The 20638-nt window shown below is 43.4% G+C and overlaps 1 protein-coding gene across 2 annotated transcripts; it reads right to left on the reverse strand.

The window, feature by feature from the left end:
• Positions 1-11: 11 nt before the first annotated feature.
• Positions 12-20580, reverse strand: YWHAE (tyrosine 3-monooxygenase/tryptophan 5-monooxygenase activation protein epsilon). Of its 2 annotated transcripts, XM_085557421.1 has the most exons (7): positions 20415-20580; positions 10258-10457; positions 5474-5580; positions 4895-5101; positions 4188-4324; positions 2258-2304; positions 12-926 (listed from the first exon to the last, which is right to left on the reverse strand). In XM_085557421.1, the coding sequence occupies exons 1-6, from the start codon at positions 20476-20478 to the stop codon at positions 2297-2299; spliced, it is 723 nt and encodes a 240-aa protein (XP_085413547.1). In that variant the 5' UTR covers positions 20479-20580; the 3' UTR covers positions 12-926; positions 2258-2296. The 2 variants fall into 2 exon arrangements, with proteins under 2 accessions (XP_085413547.1, XP_021406680.1); XM_021551005.3 differs by lacking the exon at positions 2258-2304.
• Positions 20581-20638: the final 58 nt, after the last annotated feature.

A 20638-nucleotide genomic window follows, 5' to 3' on the forward strand; every position in this document is an offset into this window, starting at 1 on the left:
CATAGTGATGGTTGGCATTTTTAATTTAGGTTTGTTTTATTTAAGTTTAATGTTAATTCCATGCTGTGTTTCAGTAAGAACAATACAGATTCTGTATCTGTGGCTCCAGTCAGATATCCAGTAGTACAAATTAGCTTCAAGTTACACATACTGAACAAAAGAGGTTGAGCGAGCGAAGGGAGATGGGGAGAGGGGAGGGAGAAAAGAAAAAATATTGAACACGCATGCAGGCTTATCAATGCCACCTTCAACGCTAACCTGCTTGGAGGGAAAGTAAAGAACAGGCAAGAATGAGCAGCCACGGATTGTTGAACTGTTACCAGCACCATGATTTTCAGCAACATTTCAGCAGTTTGGAAACTTTTTGTTTTTATACAGTAAAACCACTACAATAAATGTCCCAAATGCAACCTCGCAACTTCAAGCTAAACACCCAATTAAGTTGAAACATTGGTATAAAATTCAGTTTAAACAGTTATAAAAAAAAGAAAGATGCCACCACATGAGCACTACCTGGCCAGGACCAATCTCTCCCTACACGGCCTTCAGGTGTCACATCCAGGGCTGATGGCAATGTCACCACAGCTGGCAGAGACAATACAGTAATGCTGAAAGAGCCTTTACGCAGTCCTGTTAGTGTCTTAAAGAACCTAAAAGCTGGCACCAGTAAAATCCACAGAAATTCACTCTTGCCTTTAAGAACTTTTAAACTGTGTAAAAAAAATAAAAATAAAGAAACCCAACAGGGCAGGAACCTAAATTCTGAGACCCAATGTAAAAGTCAGATTTGGTGGTTCTCAGAGTGACACTGAGGGTTTTTGTGGGGAAGGGGGAGGGTGGTCAGAGATGGGTTCTCTTGTTGGCCTTTGTGTCTCACTGGTTTTCATCTTCCACATCCTGCAACGCTTCTTTATTCTGTTCTTCACCTGTGGAAGTGGGAAGAAGGAAGGAAAATGTTACAATTTAAAACTCAGAGCTGCAGAACAGCTTTACAAGCACCTCGAGATTAATATTTTCATGCAATACACGCTCACTCTCCCACTCCACACTGCCGGCTCCAGACTGAAGCGTTCCCATGGAAATGAAGCCTTGGAATCACCTGCACCCTCACACACAACTGCAGCCAGGCCATTAGAACATGTGAGGACAAACAAACCCAGCCCTGAAGACTGACACCACACAGGTGAGCAGTCCTGCTGAGCAAGGGCTGGAGAGCCCAGGCAGAAACCATGGCAAGAGCTGTGGATCAACATCCTTGGCTCTGGAAATCCCTTCTCCAAACCCTCATCTCTCTTTTTCTGACCAAGCCCACTCAAGTCTCAACAGCAAAGTACTTCAGGCCATTTTACACAGTTACACTGACAGGAGGAAGTACCAAAGCTATGAAAAACACCCTACGGTGTGTCCAACCTGACAAGACACCCTGGGTTTAAGGTTATTAAAGAAAAGCATCTTGTGGAAATTAATGTCTCTGGTTCAACCAGGCTGTGCCATGCAGTGGAATGGGGCTGTCCTGCAGTTTGGTTACACTCCAGCTGCCCCGGGGAGCTCCATGCAACACCTTCTGCAGGGCTTCACCAAAATTCTGCTGCAACTGGGCAAGTTCCAGGTACCTCAGCTGGTACCATCACACATGCACAAGTCACTTAATTGGTAAGGAAGGCTGAAAAAATGTTTACAATTATCTGTAACCACATAAGATGGGACTCTCTTAGGGGCAATAAACACAAACCAGTAATTAAAAATGTAATTTGCAATAAAACCCTGGTAAATAAACCGGTAACTTCCAGCAATGTTTGCTCAGAGCATGTCCAGATTCAGGACTACCACCAGTACAAAAGGAAGTAGATTTTGGAAGAGGGGCCTAGGAACACAAGACATTCAACAATAATAAAGTTTATGGATAGAATTCAGTATCAGTTCATTTAAAAGAGGAAAGTGGAGGCTTTAACCCAAATTAGAAGATCTGAGCATGCTCTAACCAACACACTTGAGCAAATACTCCTCTACCAGGCCACTGTGAAGTACTTCCCATGCCCAAATATTCTTCTATCCATCCCGGTCTGCAGTTCAATTCCCAAACATGTGAGTTACTCTGGATCCTAGTCAAGCACATAATCCCTGGGAAGGGGACAGGTGCCACAGGAGTGGCAGCAGGGACACAAGCGTTTGTCAGCAGCAGGTGACAGAGGCAGGCACTGTTAGTGACAGGAAAACTGACACTGAAAACTCCAGTGAGCCATGACAAGAGACTTACAAAGTAGAGATTTTAGGAAATGAACAGTTGGACTTTCCTTTAGGAATCTATACAGCAGGAAAGAAGGGGAGAACAGGAATCATATGGAGATGACATTGCAAGTGTGGAAATAAACTCAACACTCATCTGGGCCACGGGAAAGCTACAGGGGTTGGGATGGGAGTGCAGCAGCTGGGTCATGCCTCCTTTACATCCCTACACAGCTGAAATGGAAACAGGGAAAAGCCCAATGCCAAAGAACGAGCCCTTTCCAAGCCTCTCCCACCCCCTGGAAACTGCCAATTGTGCCACTGCTGATTTACTGTTCAAAGGCTCTGCTCATTTGGGAACATGGAGCTCTGGAAGCATCAGCTGGAAATGCACTCATAGCAAAGTATGAGAAAACTTTACTTTGCACCTGTGTCTAAACATTCTACATAATTGCTTTTGTGGATCTGAAGAATTCCACCACGATTTTAAGCAGTCCTACAGTATTTTCAATTCTGTCATCATTATCTTTCTGGCACCAGTAACCAGGACAACCTGAACTACTTCAGGAAGAACAAAAATATCTCTTTTTCCATGCTGTGGAGCACGGAATTTGGATCTCTATTTCTTTTTCATAAATCTAAAGAGCCTGAAAATAATCCTGTGGAACTTCTGTAATATCCAAGATCCACGAGAGACAGCTGCTATGGACAAATCAGGAATTTTTGTAAGACACTGTACTATCCTACACTGATCCAACCTCTTTACTCCACTAAAATGGCTTCCACAGACTACCAGGGTATTTGGACCTGGTAAAAAAAGTAAAGGTTGTATCTAAATTGAGGGAATTTGAAATACATTTCTCTTCTCCAATGCCTACCCATGGCAAGGAAGGCATTCAACACCTGCCATGTTTGGAGAAAAATCTACAGATCCATCCAGGGTCCATCCTGCACCAGGACACAATCCTTAAAAAGGGAGCTGCAAGAGCCATAAACACTGGGATGTGGAATAAAGCAGGAGCCAAGACCCCACACATTTACAGCATTCCCAGTCTTAGGAGCCCAAAGAGCAGAGTGAGAAGCTATGGAGTAACAGCACTTCAAAACAAACCCATCACCCTACATAAAAACAGGAAATTGGGAAAAAGTTAAAAGATTCTGCATTTGCTTTCAAATGGACACACCACCAGTGAAGTACCCTCAGGAATGCTGAATGGCATTGAAAGAAAAGCTTACCAAAAATCTGGGACACTCACATATTTATGTGAAATTCAGTAGTGTGGTTTCTCAAGTTCTGGGCATTTGTAGGTACCCAAAATAATCTTAACACAACTTATTTCTTCCCCTCCAAGTTAAAAGTAAAGAAGTCAGCTCTTTTCACTTGTCTTTCCAAGAGAGAAACCCTAAAATGAGTAATTTATACTAAGCATTGAATGTGAAAGTTTAAGTGTTGGGAAAGTCCATTCAGTGTGTCAAAACCACTTCAAAAATTTATGCTATCCTTTGCTAGTGAACACAAGCAATCCATGTCCCACCCTCTGGTACTACCAGGGGACACACTTGGCATTTGCTCTGGCAATGAGAATATGGAGTGACCTGGAATGGAGAACCAACACATTTGCAGTATTTCCTCCTGCACTGGAGGAATGACAGCCAGAGATGAGCACAACAAGCAGAAAGAAAAAAAAGATTAAATAAATGATAACCTGACAGTCACTGCTTTTACAGTTATCACAGCTGCCACGTGGAGAGGGAAAAATAACCAAGTGTTGCTAATTCCACACCTCTTCCTTCAAGCGAGAGTTCAAAAGACTCCAGTGTCACCCCTATCACCTGATCCAGGGTTAAGGTAGGACAGGAGGGTCATTATGAGGAGAGATAGAAGTAAACCATCAAAGCCTCTCCATTTCCATGCTCTGCTCCCTGGGTCAGGATGAGCTGCTCCAGCAGGACTCACTTACCATCACCCTGCATGTCTGAAGTCCATAGTGTCAGGTTATCACGTAACAACTGCATGATAAGTGTAGAGTCCTTATAGCTTTCTTCACTCAGTGTATCCAGTTCTGCAATAGCATCATCAAAAGCTGCTTTTGCCAACCTGCAATGACACAACAAAGATTTAACAAATACTGCTGAACACAGAAGCACAAATTAACACCAGTCACTTTGTGCTTTAAGCATTTTAATCTATATTGGTTTTATTAAACATTTCAACATCTTGATTAAGGGCTGCTAGAAACTTAAGAGTAACCTGCAGTGACAAAAGATAAATGGTATTTGCTTCAATCACTCTGTACAAGCTCACACGTCCCAAAAATCAGTGTCAGCACCTCTTCCAGCTTGTGCAAGACCAGTTAAATCACCTCACACCTTGGGCAGTTTAAGGGTATGCACAGTTAACCTGGCAAGCTGCTGAACTGCCATTAGGTGATCAATTCAAGATGATCACCGTTGTGTCTCTCATACACCATTACTCCCACACAACCACGTGGCTCTGGACTCCAAAAAAAATGGTGATGCTGAAAATCTTCCCAGTGAACTGACATCAACCAGAGCAAACATCAGCAGGAAGAAAGCAGGAAAAGCAGTTACCTAAGGAGCAACAATTCTGGCTTGTCTGGTATTCACACAACAATGCTATATTCCCACTCTGCCAGTCTCCACCTACCTGCAGGCACGATCAGGAGAATTAAGAATTTCATAGTAGAATACAGAGAAGTTGAGCGCAAGTCCTAAGCGGATGGGATGTGTTGGTGGGAGTTCTGTCATTGCAATATCACTAGCAGCTTTGTAAGCCACCAAGCTGTTCTCTGCAGCCTCCTTCCTGTCATTTCCTGTGGCAAACTCAGCCAGATACCTATGGTAGTCCCCCTTCCTGAGAACAGAAACAGCAGGAAGTCAGTAATCCTCGTTTGCCCACCAGCCATTAAATTAACAGCTAAAATTAAAGTGAGTTTAGATATTCACATACTCTGCTGCTCAGTTACTGTCTACACAACACAGCACCAGGAGCTGAGGGAATTATAAACCATCACTGTAGGATACACCTTCTTTTCTTCTCTTTACAAGTGTTCAGGTCATGCAAAATAAAAAAACCCAAGCAGGGATGTGATTTCTACAACAGCAACTCAATTAAAAGTGTTGTTTCTTACATCTAAGAGCTGCACAACAGTGTATTTTAAGTTCTCATTACAGCTACTTAACTCCTGTCTCTATTTCAGGCCTTTCCTCTTAGGAAGGTACTTACATTTTGTAATAGAAAACCTTGGACTCGCCAGTGTTAGCTGCTGGAATGAGGTGTTTGTCCAGTACATCCAGAATGTCACAACAGATTAACTTCAGTTCAGTCTCAACCTAGCAGAGAAAAATAAAAATACAACAAAAAATTAGAAGCAAGGGCAAGGTGAGCACTAAGGCTAAAAGCTTTCACAAGTACCAAACAGGTAACATCATGAAATTCCAAAGAGGGTTAAGACAGAAGAAAAATAAATAAAATGCAGCTGCTCCACAGGTGCATTAGCAAAACAGTTCTGCACATTTAGCTGGCACACACAAGAGGCAGGGACTGATGGATGATGAAATGTGGAACTGAACAGTGGAACTGTAAACTCCTCTGAAGACATCTTGCTAGACACATGTCTAGCAAGACATTAACTGTGTCTCAGGATGTAATTCCTTACTGCAAGGCTTGCACAACTCATTTCCTCCCATTTTTGATCCCAGAAGGCTGCCCTAAAAGTGGCAACAGCAAAGGGGACAATTTGAAGGTAATTAACACAAATCAGCTCAACTCCATTATACCCCAGAGTTAAATGGCACCCTCACAACAGGTTCTGGCAAGTCCTTGGAAGCAAAGCTCTGGAAATAGAACCTTAAGACAAAAATCATGGGAGTATCAGAACAGAATCAAGATGTGCCACACAAACAAAAGTCAGGTACAAGACAAAAACAAGCTCCAGAAGCAGGTGGAAAACACAAAGTGCAGTAACTCAGCAAAAAAAACAGAAATTATCAACACTGACAGTGAAATCTGCGGCCAAAAATACTGTATATAAAGCCTTATTTATAAACAGATACTGAATTTGAATAATCTAAACTGAAAACAGTTACATGACCCTTCATTTTCTCCAGTTCCAAACATAAAGCAAGGTCTATGAGGTCAGGGTTTACCACAGAGTTTCACACCTGCAAGCAAAGAAACTGAACACACCCAGAAAAGCTGAAAAAAAAAAAAAAAAACAAAACTAAACAAAACACCAAACCAGCTGAAAAAGCTCCTCCTCTGACATTGCCCAAACCAGATGGGCTCTGAGCCCCCTGGATCAGTCCAGTAGGAGTGGTTGGTTTCACAGGAACTTTCACAGCTACAGCTGAAGAGAACTCTGGCTCAAGTTAATTTAATTTAAAGGAGAGATTTCAAACAAATGCATTAACAAAACTACCAGGAACTGCAAGTCTTGGATCACAGGAGCAGCCCCACTCAGTCCATCATCCCTTCCTAGCCTCCCACCCAAGCATTTGCTTTCCTTCTTCCTTTAGGCATTTTCCTTGCCATGGAATCCTTTTATCACAACACAGCCCCCAAACTATCTGGGTTTGCAACCACAGCAGTTATACCCAAAAACTGTTCAAATTACAGATCCAAAATAAATAATAAACTGGCACATATACACACATATTGACTAGTAACAAATAACAGATTTTCAAAAGTTCCTTTAGGTAAATTAACTGTCAGCGAATTTCATGTATAAATGTCAGAATGCCCTGACATTCACAGGGAGAATAAGATGCTGTACTTAATTATGTGACAAATGCTTAAGAAAGGTGCTGAAATATGGTCACTTGAGAAGAATCTAATTCATATATTCTTGGGCTACAAAAGCTATAAAACCTTTGGCCAGCAGTCAGTTCCTGCAAACTTCTTTCCTCTTGATCCTCTTTTTCAATGACTTCTTTTGCAGAGAGATCTTCAGCAAAACTGCAAAGAATTAAATCAGTTTCTAATCCTCTTTAGTTAAATAACCATACATGTACAAACTTCTATTTCATCTCAGACAGACCTTTTCCAGCTTTGCTTAAAGGATCAGTCACAGTTATCAGAGATCAGCTGCTGTCCAGGGCAATGGAAATGTCCTGAGCAAGCTTAGTTTAAAGATTTAATATAAATCAAGGTGATTAAGAGTAAAACAAATAAACAAAAAACCCACAACAAAACTAAAAGCTCTTGTACAAAAAGGATTTGTTCCAGAGTGGCTCAGTGAGCACTCTCTAAGAAGGGGGGGTGGAGCAGAGCCTGGCAGCTGCCCCAAAATCCAGCCCAGGTTGGAAGTCAGAGCACTGGAAACACACATTCCATGTGCCACATCTCCAGAGCAGGAAGGGGAAGGTCAATACCTGTGCTGTGGTGTGGGAATGGATCTGGTTTAGCTGCCAGGGAACTGCACTGTGTGCAGCCACACCCCACTGCAGCCTCTCAAGGATGAAGAGCACCAGCCTCAATGTGCTCTCATGACAGACGCAGCCAGATGAGAAATTATGGGGCTTTTGTGTATCCAAATGGCCACAGGAGCCAGGAGAGCAGCCTGTCTACAATGGAAGCACCTAAGTGGCATTTTCCCTCATGGCTGTGGATGTGTTTGGCTCCACTCAGCTGACGTGGTTTGGGAAGAGGCACAGTCTGGTGTCTTATCTCTCACTACTGCCCAGTGCACACCTGAGACAAGGCCAGCCCAGCCCAGCCCTCCCAACACCACCATCCCTCGAGCTCTGCCCCAAGTCATGCTGGCCACCAGCTCAAAAATCTCCCAACGTGAGCCATGAGCCGAATTACAGTAAATACTGACATACACCAAACCCAACAAAGAATTCTTTCACAAAAACCACTACAGATTTCAATTCCTACTGCAGCAGCACTCTACAGCTGAGCAAGATCACAGCTGCTTCTGGTAGATGAGATGTGTCTTTTAGAGAGGCTGGCTCTCTCTAACTCCCCAGCACTTTAAACTTGGCCTTGCTGGTTCACAGACATGGTTCAGGGGTTGGGGGAAGGTTTGGTTGGTTGGGGATTTTTTCCCTTCTTCAGAGCCTTTCAAGTCTGAAAAAGGTTTCCCCAACACCCAACTCACTCTGGAAAATGCTACAATAGGCAGAATTTGTTGACAAGGGAATCACAGTGACAATTCTGCTGGAAGCTGTTTCTTCAGAGAAGCACTGAGCACAACAGGACAGGAGTGCCACTGTTCAGCAGTGACAGGGAGCAGCAGCATCCAAACCTGTGCCATGCTCCTCAGGCTCTTCCTGCTCCCAGGCCATCCTGCCAAACCCATTCACACACTCGGAGCAGATGCCAACCCATATTAAGTCTCCCAGCAGCTACCAACAGGATCTGGCTTTCAGCTAGAGATGATGCTCAGGAACCTCTTGTAGAACTCCCTGTGGAACTGGGCAGACACAGCCACCCTTCCTCCAGTGTGGAACCAGTGACAGAGTTCAGTGCACTGCTCCTCCCCATGCAGCTGTAAGAGCTGCTCCCTCTGAGGATTTCACAGCTCAATACCCTGCTGGCATGACATTGACTTCACATGGCCTCTCTTCAGACACCTCAAGTACAACAAGCGCTACAAACTTGTACTTCTTGCACCCCAGTCCATCCAGAATGGCACAAATCCTTTACAAAAAGAGATGCAGAATAAAGGCTATTTCTAGAGTCCTTTCAAAACCAGGAGAAAAGTCTTTTCATCATTAAAGGATCTTTGGCAGAAGATGATAACCACCTACAAAACCCTGTGCAAAAGAATCTGGAAACACACAATATAAAACAAATTTAATCACTGGATAGCTGTTGTCTTGTTTTCTATGTTCTTTTAGGAGATTGTAGATACCCATCAAGAAAAGGTTATTTGGGACTGTATGTAACTGGCAGAGTCTCATCCCATCAGCATGCCAGCATAAAATTAGAAACCCACAACTTTAACAATTCCATGGAGCAACAGAAACCCTGTGAGTCAACAGAAAGTAGTCCAGAGCCATTCCTGGGAGAAGATTTCCAAGCCAAGATCATTCCCATTGCTGGTATATGAATCAGTGCCAGGTGATATAAGACTCCACTGTTTCTCTGGAAGTGAAGATGTGAACCATGTGGAGGCACTTGTCCTCAGATAATGGAGATGAAGTCTCTGCAGAAATGTGTGGGATTTAAATAGTATGGGAGCATGCCTGCTCCATGCTAAACCATCATTTAGGGCAGAGGGAACACCAGCTCACTAAGAGCTGGAGGTTTCATTAGCCCTTACCATTGGAAGTCAGAGCTTGCTGCAAGTTCTCCATTTTAGGTAAAGCTGCACACACTGACTAAGTCAGCATGAAGTTATGTGGATCAATTTTTCCCTCTCTCTCCAGAGAGAGAAAACAGCAAGGCCCTGGGGGTTGCTACACACACAAGTTCCACAGATGGGATGACGAAGACATCCCCAGGAACAGGAGTGACAGAAGACAAGGAGTCAAGACGAGCACTGAAGAACATTCCTCATGGACATTTCAAGTGTTAATGTTTTGAATTCTCTAGGACAGAAAACTGGAATCACAGAAAGTGTCACTGTATGATCCAAATCAACTTTTATAGGAAGTGGAAGTCTAACAGCCAAACACCTCCTTTGACAGGATTAATAAAAGAAGAAGTTTCTTGGGGTCAGTGAGGTTGGAGGGGAAGGAATGAGGCCCCCTGAGCAGGTGGAGCCTCACACCTGAGTAAGCAGGGAAGTGCCAGTGCAGTTCAAATGCTTGGCAGAGCTGCTGATGCAGTGAGGGAAAAGCCCTCCCTCCCCTGAGCCTGCTGCCCTTCTGAGCGTTTACACAGCAACACCACAGCTCTCCCCTTCACCAAGAGATTTATTCTCCAGATAAGGAACAAGCTCCAGCCTTCCAAAGTTGCCACACCATTCCAGGTCAGCACAGTACAGGACCACCAGGGCAGTTTATGGCAAGGGGACCAGAACTAAGTGATATTTTGCTCTAAGATCAACTCCATCTTACCATTTGCCGATATTCCCGAATCATTTTTAATTTGTCTTCTCCACCTTTGTTTTCTTCTTTCTGTTCAATGCTGCTGATTATTCTCCAGGAAGCTCTCCTGGCTCCAATCACATTTTTATATGCAACAGAAAGCAGGTTTCTTTCTTCCACTGTCAACTCCACATCCATTCCAGCCACCTTCTTCATTGATTCAACCATTTCTAGGAGGAAAAGGTCATGCAATTATTCTCACACCTGAAGCATCTTTCAAATCACTCAGTACAAGCTATACATTAATGAGAACTTCAGAAATTAATTAGACTCGCTCCTCCTTTAATCCAACTACTCCTCACTTTTACCCTGGAGTGTTCCAAACAATCGACCAGCACATACACAAAGGAAGTATCTAATAATCATCTCGCATTTTACAACGGTTCCAGAAATTAATAACAGTTATCAGCACAATCCTACAGGAGTGTGTGTTCTCCAGAGTGCTTTGGAAAGAGCAGAAAGCAGTGAGAAAAGATGAGCAAATGTGATCTGGATGTTGGCATAATCAGAATAAATTTGAGCAATTACAGGATGCTCCACCAATTTGTCAACTGGAATACAGTGTAATGTGCTAATTAACAAAAATATAAAATCCATATTTGAATACACGTAGAGATGTACAAGTACTGTTATTAGAAAAGTGAGTCAAAGCTGCAAGATGAACCTCCAAAAGAAAAATTTGGTGCTTGAAGTGGTAATAAAGAAGTCAACCTGAGTGTACCCACAGCAACCGTATGTACCTATGCCAAGCAGCCATTAACACTAAAAAGTAGCACACAAAATACGAATATATATTTGTATTTTAAACCTGTTGAAAAGTATTTTTAAACCTGAGGTTAAAACAATCAATACCAAAACCAAAAGGAGCTTTCCTACATTCCAATGGAAGCAAAGAATGAATCACTTAAGGAAGGTTATGACCCTTTCATTACCTAACCACACTGGAATTGTTCAAGACACATTAGAAGAACAGTGTTATATACACAAATGAAGCTTAACTATAATTTTTTGCCCTCAGATGTCAAAATCACAACCTTAACAGGCATAAGCTACTGCAGCAATGCAGACTGTAGGCTCCCTGTCAGAACAGTGTTATCAGTCTCCAACAGGTCTCCATATGTGGAGGAGAAAATTTTATGGTGGCTCTATTTTTATCAGCAGATTTTGCTTCTCCAAATCACAGAATCTAACAAAAAAATCCACCAAGGATTTGATAAACTTGTTGAAAACACCATCCTGCAATTGCAAAATGGTGAGCTGCTTTTGCTGAAGAATCTGAGAGCTGCCCTAGAACATTCCATGTTCACACAATTAATATTAACATAAATATGATTAAGTAATGGATGACAGCTAAGTTACAGGCAATATAATATAGCTACAATTTGCTACTTAAATAAAGCAGGTACTGAGATTCATTTCCTGAAGGATGACCCTACCATCCCATTAATACAAAAAAAAAAAAAATCTACTTAAAAGCTGTGAATTTTTTAAATTATGCAAATTAAGCCATCTCATATTTTGAAGTTTATTAAACAACAGAGCTAAGCTCAAGATTAAGAAGCCTGACAGTTCTTGTGGAAAAAAATGACAATCAGGAATTGAGACTTGCAGTCTCCATGATCTAGGTATCTTTGTCAAGCTCCAGCAAAAAATGCAGGTCTTGTTTTTAAGCCTAATATTTACTGCCTTCAGAGAAGCAACCCACAGGTTACAGAAGATGCTGCCTTTTTTTTTAAAGGGTTTCTATTATTGTGCTTTATCCACTGGGATTAAATACACAGCACTTCAGTCATACTCTTGGGTATACACAACACTTTTACAGAAAACTTGCCTCTTAATGAAGACAACAGAAATCTATTCACACATGACACATGCGTTATCACACATAACAATGATATACATGGAATAATTAGTCCAGAAGTGTGGCTAAGGAACATGTACAGCAAGAGTTCCCAAGATCTTCTGCCCTGTATCAGGAAACTGCAACAACTGGGGCAAAAAGGGCATGTTTTATCAACTGTTCTACAGGCTTCCTTCACTACTTCTTCCTTAGAAGCACATTTGCCTAGTGTGAAAATTTAAAATAAAAAACAATACACAAAACTTGCTGGTCCCTGTAAATGAGTAGCTGTTTACAGTGTACATGCAAACACATCATTACCAGTTTAATCAATTGCTTGGCTTCTGCAGGATTTTATCTATTACCAGTCTGAAGATCTACAAGCCCTTGAAAGAGAGGTTAAACCCAATTTAGCTGAGCAATAGCTGGTACAAAGCCAAACCCAAAACCCTGCCCTACAAGGAGCTCCTGTGTCAGTGTTTCAGTCCTGTGGCATCTCTTCAGTTTGTTGGCAAAGGAGAGCAGAGCCACGGCCACGGAAACAAGGGAGCCAAAGGAGAACAGACACCTGCTCACAACCAGTCCTTATCAGTAAACAGCCCTTATCACCCCAACATTTTTATGACCGAGTTGTTAGGAAGTTAAATAGACTCCCTGACAAGTGACAGCCACCGGGAACAGGATGCTGGGAGGTGGGGGAGCACCTCAGGTCCCTCCACTTGTTCTGAAGCACAGAACCCTCAGCTTCAGCACCCCTCACACTGGGTACACAACCTCCCAACACTGACAACAGGAACTGAAAGGTCTCCTCTACAAAATCTTGATCCTGTCACTAGGCAACCACACAACCAGAGATTAGCATCCCACCCATAAACAACTGTCCCACCCAAAGAGAAAACATTTATCAGTCTTTATCAATCTACCCACAAAGCTGTTGGATAAAAAGGTTTCTAGTTTAGTAAAGAGCCCAATTTTACTTACAAATACAAAAAGCTGGGCTGATATTTCAACAAGACAAAATATTATGCACAAAATATTATACCTGCATCTTCCATGGTAAAGCCATAATCCAGCCCTGAAAACCTAACCCTGATGAAAAATCTTAAGAACACAGGCAGTACAAAAGCAAGGGGATAACCTATCTTTATCTCCTCCAATAGAAAACAAAAATAAAGACACCTACACCAGCCAAAAGAGCAAATTATTTTTCATTTTAAATGCAGTTTTATCTGTCTGGAAGTTTCCACAAGGAGGTGGAAAGCTCAGTCAGAGACCATTCAAGACAAAATACAAGTCTGAGATTACATTTCATTAAGAAGGATTACTGCAGGAATGACAACTCATTGCATACAAAATCCAGAGATGCTTACAATGCATTATGGAAAAAGTAGTGTTATGCAGATGCAGAGCAACAGAATCTGTATTTAAGTGGTTAAATTCCAGCCTCTCAGGTGATTGTGGCTTCACTTATTATGCTACTGTCAGATCATGCCACCACCAGAGCAGGAAATCCCAAAAATGTAAACTCTGGAGGGAGAGGGGAATATTCTGGAGAATGACATGCTCGTCCTAGATTTAGATCCTTCCCCAAGCACCTGCTGTTGGTTAAGAAACACCACAACACACAGACACTGTCTGATCAGGTTTACATATTCTTATGGAAAAGCTGAGACTCAAACAACTGCCTAAGATTGTACAAAACTGATGATGGCCAGGCCATTTTTTAGGTTCCTATCGTCTACAACTATGATTAAAATGCTGGCTCCCCATTGCAAACCCTGCTGAGTCACCTCCAGCCACCAGGAGGGACACAGGCAAAGCCTGGAAAGCACAAAGGGCTGGGACAGAGGTGGCCATCTACAAAAGGTTTGTGGAACAGCAAGGTGCAAGGCTTGGGATTTAAAGTGAAAGACAAAAAATAAGCCTTACTCTAAGCTAAGAAGTCATGGGGAAGTTTACAATGATTGAGAAGCATCCTTAGGGACAAAGCCACAGAACAAAGGGCACAGCTGACTCCCTCTTGACCGGAGACGAACACAAATCTAGATAACTGCTGCTTCTTAAACTCTAGAAATCCAAAAAATGCAAAGGAAACTACAATATGTCCAGGTAAGGAAATGGGTGATGCACAGTAAATTTAGTGAGAAGACTAAAAACCTTCCCAATATAGCACACAAAACAACAAACAGCAGACCCTACCAAAAGAATAGCCATCACCTGGCAGTTCAATCAAGATCTGAGTTTGTAATAGAAACCATGTGGCCTAAGCATAGGCTGATGCACAAAGGAAAACTTGCTAAGGGAAGTTTACAGTGTTTGTAACCTCTAGCTCAGTGCCGGAGTCTCACTAACCAGGATGCTACAGGGTCAGATTTTTTTTTAAACAATACAAAGGATCTAACTCAACCTCACTTCAAGGGGGAAAAACTCCCCCTTGCCTCCACATATATGCATAAACTGTAAGAATTTCAATATTACCACAGGAAAAAACAAGAGCTAGAAAATCACTTAGTTGGGGGCCTCCCTTCCAAAAGAGGAACTACTTAAGAGAGAAAGCTTCTTAAAATAAGAACAGAAAAATAACTTGTTGAGCAAAGGTGCAATTGAGATGATGTAACAGTCATCATACTGAAACCAAAATGAAACTTAAGAGAACCCAAAAAGTAGAATTCTTATATACTATGTAATGAAGAACAGCAGAAGCACTGTCTTAATTCTCCATTTATTAGCAGCAGAACTTCAGCAAACAGAAGTTGTGTTTTAAGTTTAATCCTTTCTACTGCCCTTATCTACGGGCAATAAATCAAACCAGGATCTTCAAGTTTCTAAGCTGCTGCCCAGTACCTACTTCAGCATTTCAGGAGCTAAAAACTGCAAGTGAGCATCCTGTGAGCTGTGAGGAGGTTGGAAGACACAGCATGAAAAACAAGTCTTCCCTTGTGTCCACCACAGATCATCACACACCATAAACAGTAGACTCAGGACAAGTGTTAGCCTTGTATTTGTTCATTCTTGCAACGAACAAAAGATGATCAGAAACAAGTCAAAGGAACTTGAAGTACCTGACCCCTCTCAGTCAGGGCTTTAATAGCAGCTAACACAAAGTGGTTTACCCTGTTCATTTGAGAAGGGTTCCAGCAGGCACTCAAGGGGACCTACAACACCATGAACCTAATACTCACTAGGGGTCAAGTTAATAGGAATTATATTTTTAAAAACCCTAAAATAAACGGGTATATGCATGGTCATTACAGTGTAGAGCATGGCCTTCCATTATGCCTCACAAATCTACTGGAATGCTTTGAACAAGTGAAGCACGTGGACAAGGAAGACATAATTGGAATAGTCTACCTGGATTTCCCAAAGGCATTTGACAAGGTCCCTCACCCAAGGTTCTTTAAGGAACTCAACTGCCATGGGAGAGGAAGGAAAGTCCTCACATGGATAAACACTTGGCTGAAAGACAGGAAACAGGGTACGAATATGAGACTCAAGTGCTGAGAACAGAGAAAGCCCACCAGTGGAATCAGAAGGGATATGTGCTGGGAAGCAGGCTAACACTTCTGAGTGAGCCACAGAAACAGAAGCTAATAAGTACTAACTTAGTAGCAGCAAACTCCTAGGAATGAACATGAGAAAGACTGAAGAAATAGGAGCCAGAGTGTTTTCTTCAATAAGAGATGAATGTAACTGTGCAGATTAATGCCACAGACTGCATTTCCCACAGCTACAGACCTCCACCTAGCATCAGTGGGCACCACCCTACTCACTACACTGATGAGCTCCAAATCCAACCAAGTAGAAGTTGAGCTTCTCTTTCCATCCATTAGAACTCCTCCAAACACACCATCTCACTGCCTGCATAACGTTTTTCTGTTCTCTTAGGGAATCCTGTATTTGCCATCAGAGATGGCTGAACCCATTCCTATTGATTCCCTCCTCTCAGCTCAACACCCCTCTGACCTCTCAACTGGCTCATTCAGGTCACCAGCTCAGACAACTACTCACTGGGAAAAATAATTAATCTTTCTTCTAATTTAAAAAACTGAACTGGTTCTAAGGGTCAGACCAGAATTCAAGCACAAATCAGAAGCACTCCTTATCACAATATAAGGAATTTTTACACAACAGAGCATAAAAGAACCTAACAGGTGGATTCCTAGTCAAGACAACCAACAGGCAGAGGAGGAAAAAAAACATTGAATAATATCCAACATGCACAGTGGCTCGATGATGATTCTGTGGACAAAGCAGAGGGTTATACTGCTACTCCTCGTGTAAGGTTTGTAACAGCTGGTGCAGTCAAAATCCTTCCAAACCTGACAGCATGACTCTGCAATAAACAGTCCTGTACCTTTACACACTTGAAGAAACACAAGTTAGGGCCAAGTTACCTTAGCAACAGTGGGATTTTCTGATGATCAATTGTATGGTCTACCACAAGTCATTCTTGCAACAATATTTTTAAATCATTCCTCTAATCTCTTCAAGATGGGGACATTTACTTTTCTAAATCAAGAGTATTTCCCCACTATTTCTAACAAACATTTCAGTCTGAAAGCAAGCATATTAAGCCTGGGCCTGATCATAAATCTCCCCCCTTGACTGAGATCTGCTACTGAACAATCCTGTAATACTGGAAACCAGTTCAGCTTCTAGCTCCTTGCAGAGGACCTCACCATCCAATTGTAGAATTCTGTCTCCTTTGTCTGCTCCTGGTACCTCAGGAAATTCAAGAAGGCCATTACAGACAAAGGCCCTCTCTCACACAACTCCTCATAATTATAAGTCAATTTATGTCCCAGTATGTACAACTCCCACTTCAAAAAAATGTACAGTCTTACTCCTTTAGCCCTGTCTGCAGTTTAGCTCAGAGACAGCAGTCACACCCCACATCACTACACCAGTAAGACCCTTAACAGGCTAAGTGGTAACCATGAACAGGGAGAGGAACCCAAAAAACTGAAGTGTGCTTGACATCTGCTTGAAAGAGACCAATCCTCTGCAAACCAAAATATGCAAGCTGAACTCTAATTCATGACTTATTGATTCCTCATTAGGCTCTAAGCTGAAGATCTGTTACTAAGAGACAGATCTTACTAAAAAGGGTTCAAATCCTGAACTGAACCCACTGCTGTACATGTTCCTACCTTCCTGATAAAGACATTTCCCTGACAGACAATTTCTAAAGACAAAGAAGGCAGCTGTTAGCCTGCTGTGCTGGAGGCAGACGTGTGCTGGGTGGGCTGGGTGTTTTCCTTACCTGTACCTTGACCTATTCTCTGGTTCTGAGGGGGGAACCCCACCTATTCCACCTCACTCAGGTAATGTACTTGAAGACTTGCAGTATAAAGCAGCTGTTGGAAGTACCTGCTCACAGACTGCCTTGAGTCTTAGCACATTTCTCACCTGAAACAAGTATGTTCCCAGTTTCCACAAAGAGGAATTGGTTTCAGTATTCAGCAGCACTCCACAGTTCTCTACATCCTCTTGATATCAAGACCTCCACAATATCATTTACTCCAATTGTTTTCCAAGAAGGAGTCCATTTAGTTATAAATTACTCTACCAATGAGGAATAGCAGTGAGTTAAGATTTCTCAACAAGCTTCCTGCACCACCAGGAAGCTTCCTGGCATTTTGTAATTTGCCATAACATGCCTAAGCAGATCTGTGACAATAGTCAGACACCCAAATCTCTTAATATATCTCTGGAGATCAGGGTTTAAGTGCTACTTACACTGCAAAAGTACCTAGAAAGTTGTCCTCTTAATCTGGGCCACCATCCTGAGGACAGTACAGACACTGGACTAGATTCCCAACCGTTCACAAATGCAGCTCCCAAGACTTCAGAAATTCCCTAAGTGGGTCAGGCAAGTAACACCAAAGAAGCCACAGTTGGATGCCCACCATAAGTGCTGCTATAAATGCCATGAGCCATACATAAATAGCAACCCACCACTCTTCCAGTCTCCAGGAGAAAGATGGGACAGAAATTTACACTTACCCTAATGTTAAACACAAAAAAAATTGTCAAACTTGTCAAACTCATATTTTAATTACCCAAGGGACTTGTATTCCAATGTATCTGCAGCCAGTACTTACCATCACCCCATTTTATACGTGCCCATCAATAACTCTGGCCTTGTAATTGTGCACCTCAAAGATCAAACTGAGGAGCAAAATTAGGATTACCTTACTCTTTCCTCATATTGCTTCTCAAATCACTTTGTTCACAGAATTATTCAGCAGTCTCAGCTATGATCTTGGCAGAACTGCATTATTTCACATTAACAAGAACAAATTATGCCAATCATTTTTAATTGTTTCAGCTGAACAGGAACAGAGAATTAAATGACAAAACAGTATCTACAGTACATTTTCTTCCAGGCCATGGACACGAGGGAAGTGAAGATGCATTTAGAGCAGCTGGCAGAATTATGTTGACCCAACCTGATTTTTAAAACCTCTGGAAGTCCAAAACCCACAGCACTGATTTAAACAAGACAACTTCAAGTTGTAACAAGCATCATGCCCATTCAGAAACAATACAGCACAACAAGTCTTCCACATTTTGCTCTGGGCAGCTTGTTTAGCCAACATTCATGGTACTGGGAGAACCCAGGGAAACGCTGCACCAAGGCAATAATCCTTCCCAATCAATTTTTATCAGCTGACAGGAAGTTTGCATTGCAGATCTGTGCCACAGGGTAGAGTCCTATTACCTTCTAACAAAGTGATTTACTGCTGACTTCAGAAAACCCCAGAAAGACAGTCATGCCTCAAGAGCTCCCAAGGATGATGATTCCTCCAGGATGTTTGGTTTCCACTCAAACCAAAGCCAACACTTTCAGTGGCACTGACTCATTCATACCAGGTGGAGAACCTTTCCTTCCCTCCTCAGCAGAAGTTGCACACATTCTGTGCAATATGCATGTGTCCCTCTGCCCAAGGTAATTATGGTACCCCAATACTTGGTTTCTGGGAGGCATTTTCATTCTCCAAGTCTTTCAGTTATTGCAGAGACTGCCTGACTGCTTTCCTTTAGTGGTACTATGAATTCTAAACTATTTTCCCATCAGAGCTCTAAATGAATGGAGTTTTATTTAGGCCTTCTTTTTGTTTTAGTTTCTCTTTTTCTCTCCAAAACATGTATTTTTCAGATGTTCTGCAATGGTGCCATCGGATGTTTTTTGCCATCAGATGTTTTTTAAGCACAACTCAGTAAAAATGTGTCATTTGTTGAGAACTTGGTCGTGTTGTCTACAAAAATTTTTGAACAGAAAGCATTTGGAGTGTCTTCTTACCTCTCTAAATGAGGTGTTACTGCATTCACACATTCTATATACATATATTTATTTCACTTCAAATGAGTAATCACAGCTCTCAGGGCAAAGTAACAGTCTCAGAAGAGTCGAGAAAATTAAAGGTCCTTTCTATTATATGCAGGGGAACCATGTTTAAAAGGAGAGGTTGCAAGACAGACATTTTTGGGGCAAGAGACACCACCCAGGGTTGCCAGTTCCTCCCCTCTACCACTTTTCCCCCAGATATTAAATCATCACGGATATTAAATGATCAGGGATAGCACACAAACTTAGAGGGGTGGGAAAAGGATAAAAAGAAAACGCTGGGTAAGTAAAACTACCTGTAATAATTTCTACCACATAATGAACGCGTTTTCTTTAGGCAGTGAATCATGTACTCGCTCCCTGCAGGGTGAGAACTCGCTCTCTCTGGGTTTGCCATGGGCAGCAGGATCTCCAGCGGGGGTAGAGGCAGAGAAAGAAGCGCAGCCCCGTCCCCGGGGACCCCCAGGAGCACGGCCGGAGAGGGGCCGAGCGCCGGGCTCCCCCTCCGGAGCGCTCGGCATGGGCGTTGTCTGCGGCGAGCCGCCCTCGCCCGGCGCCGCCCGGCCGGGGCAGCGCGGGGCCGGGGCCGGCCGGACCGCCGTGAGGGACAGCGGGGTCTCTTTGTGGAGCCCCCGAGGCGGGGGCGGCTCCCCTGCCCCCCCTCCAGGACTCGCCCTTCGCGGCCGCCATTTTATTCCCGGCTCCTGCCGCCACCGCCCCCCGCCCCGGGCCCCGCCCCGGCCCGAGACACCCCCTCGCCCGGGCCCCCCATCCCCGCTTCCAGCGGCCCCTCAGGGCGCTCCCCGTCGCCATTTTGTGTGCGCCCCCTCCTCCGCCCCTGCCCCCCTCCCCCGCCCAGCCGCCATTTTGTGGCCGCTCCCTCCCTCCCTCCCTCTCCCCTCGGCCGTGCACGGCCTCCGGAGCCAGCGCGCTCACCATCGTAGCGCTCAGCCTGCTCAGCCAACTTGGCCTGATAGACGAGGTCCTCCCGATCGTCCATGTCCTACGGGCGGGGCGGCGGCGGGGACTGCGCGGGGCGGATGGCAGCCGATGGGTCCGGGGGGCTCTGCAGCTACCAGCTCGCTGCTCTCCGGGCAAATATGGCGGCAGCGCCTCCTCCCGCTGCATCCGGGCACTCCCGCGGGCGCGCGCATGCGCCC

Source organism: Lonchura striata, chromosome 19 (assembly GCF_050655825.1).
Source record: "Lonchura striata isolate lonStrDom1 chromosome 19, ASM5065582v1, whole genome shotgun sequence".
NCBI lineage: Eukaryota > Metazoa > Chordata > Aves > Passeriformes > Estrildidae > Lonchura > Lonchura striata.

Bases quoted from the DNA above. Each gene is read 5' to 3' on its own strand.
- YWHAE (XM_021551005.3), bottom strand. From the start codon at position 20,478: ATGGACGATCGGGAGGACCTCGTCTATCAGGCCAAGTTGGCTGAGCAG. The intron at 5,581-10,257 runs GTAAGATGGAGT...TTTCTCTGCTAG, and splicing joins TTCGGGAATATCGGCAAATG to GTTGAGACTGAACTGAAGTT. The intron at 4,325-4,894 runs GTAGGTGGAGAC...GTGTCATTGCAG, and splicing joins TCTCCTGATCGTGCCTGCAG to GTTGGCAAAAGCAGCTTTTG.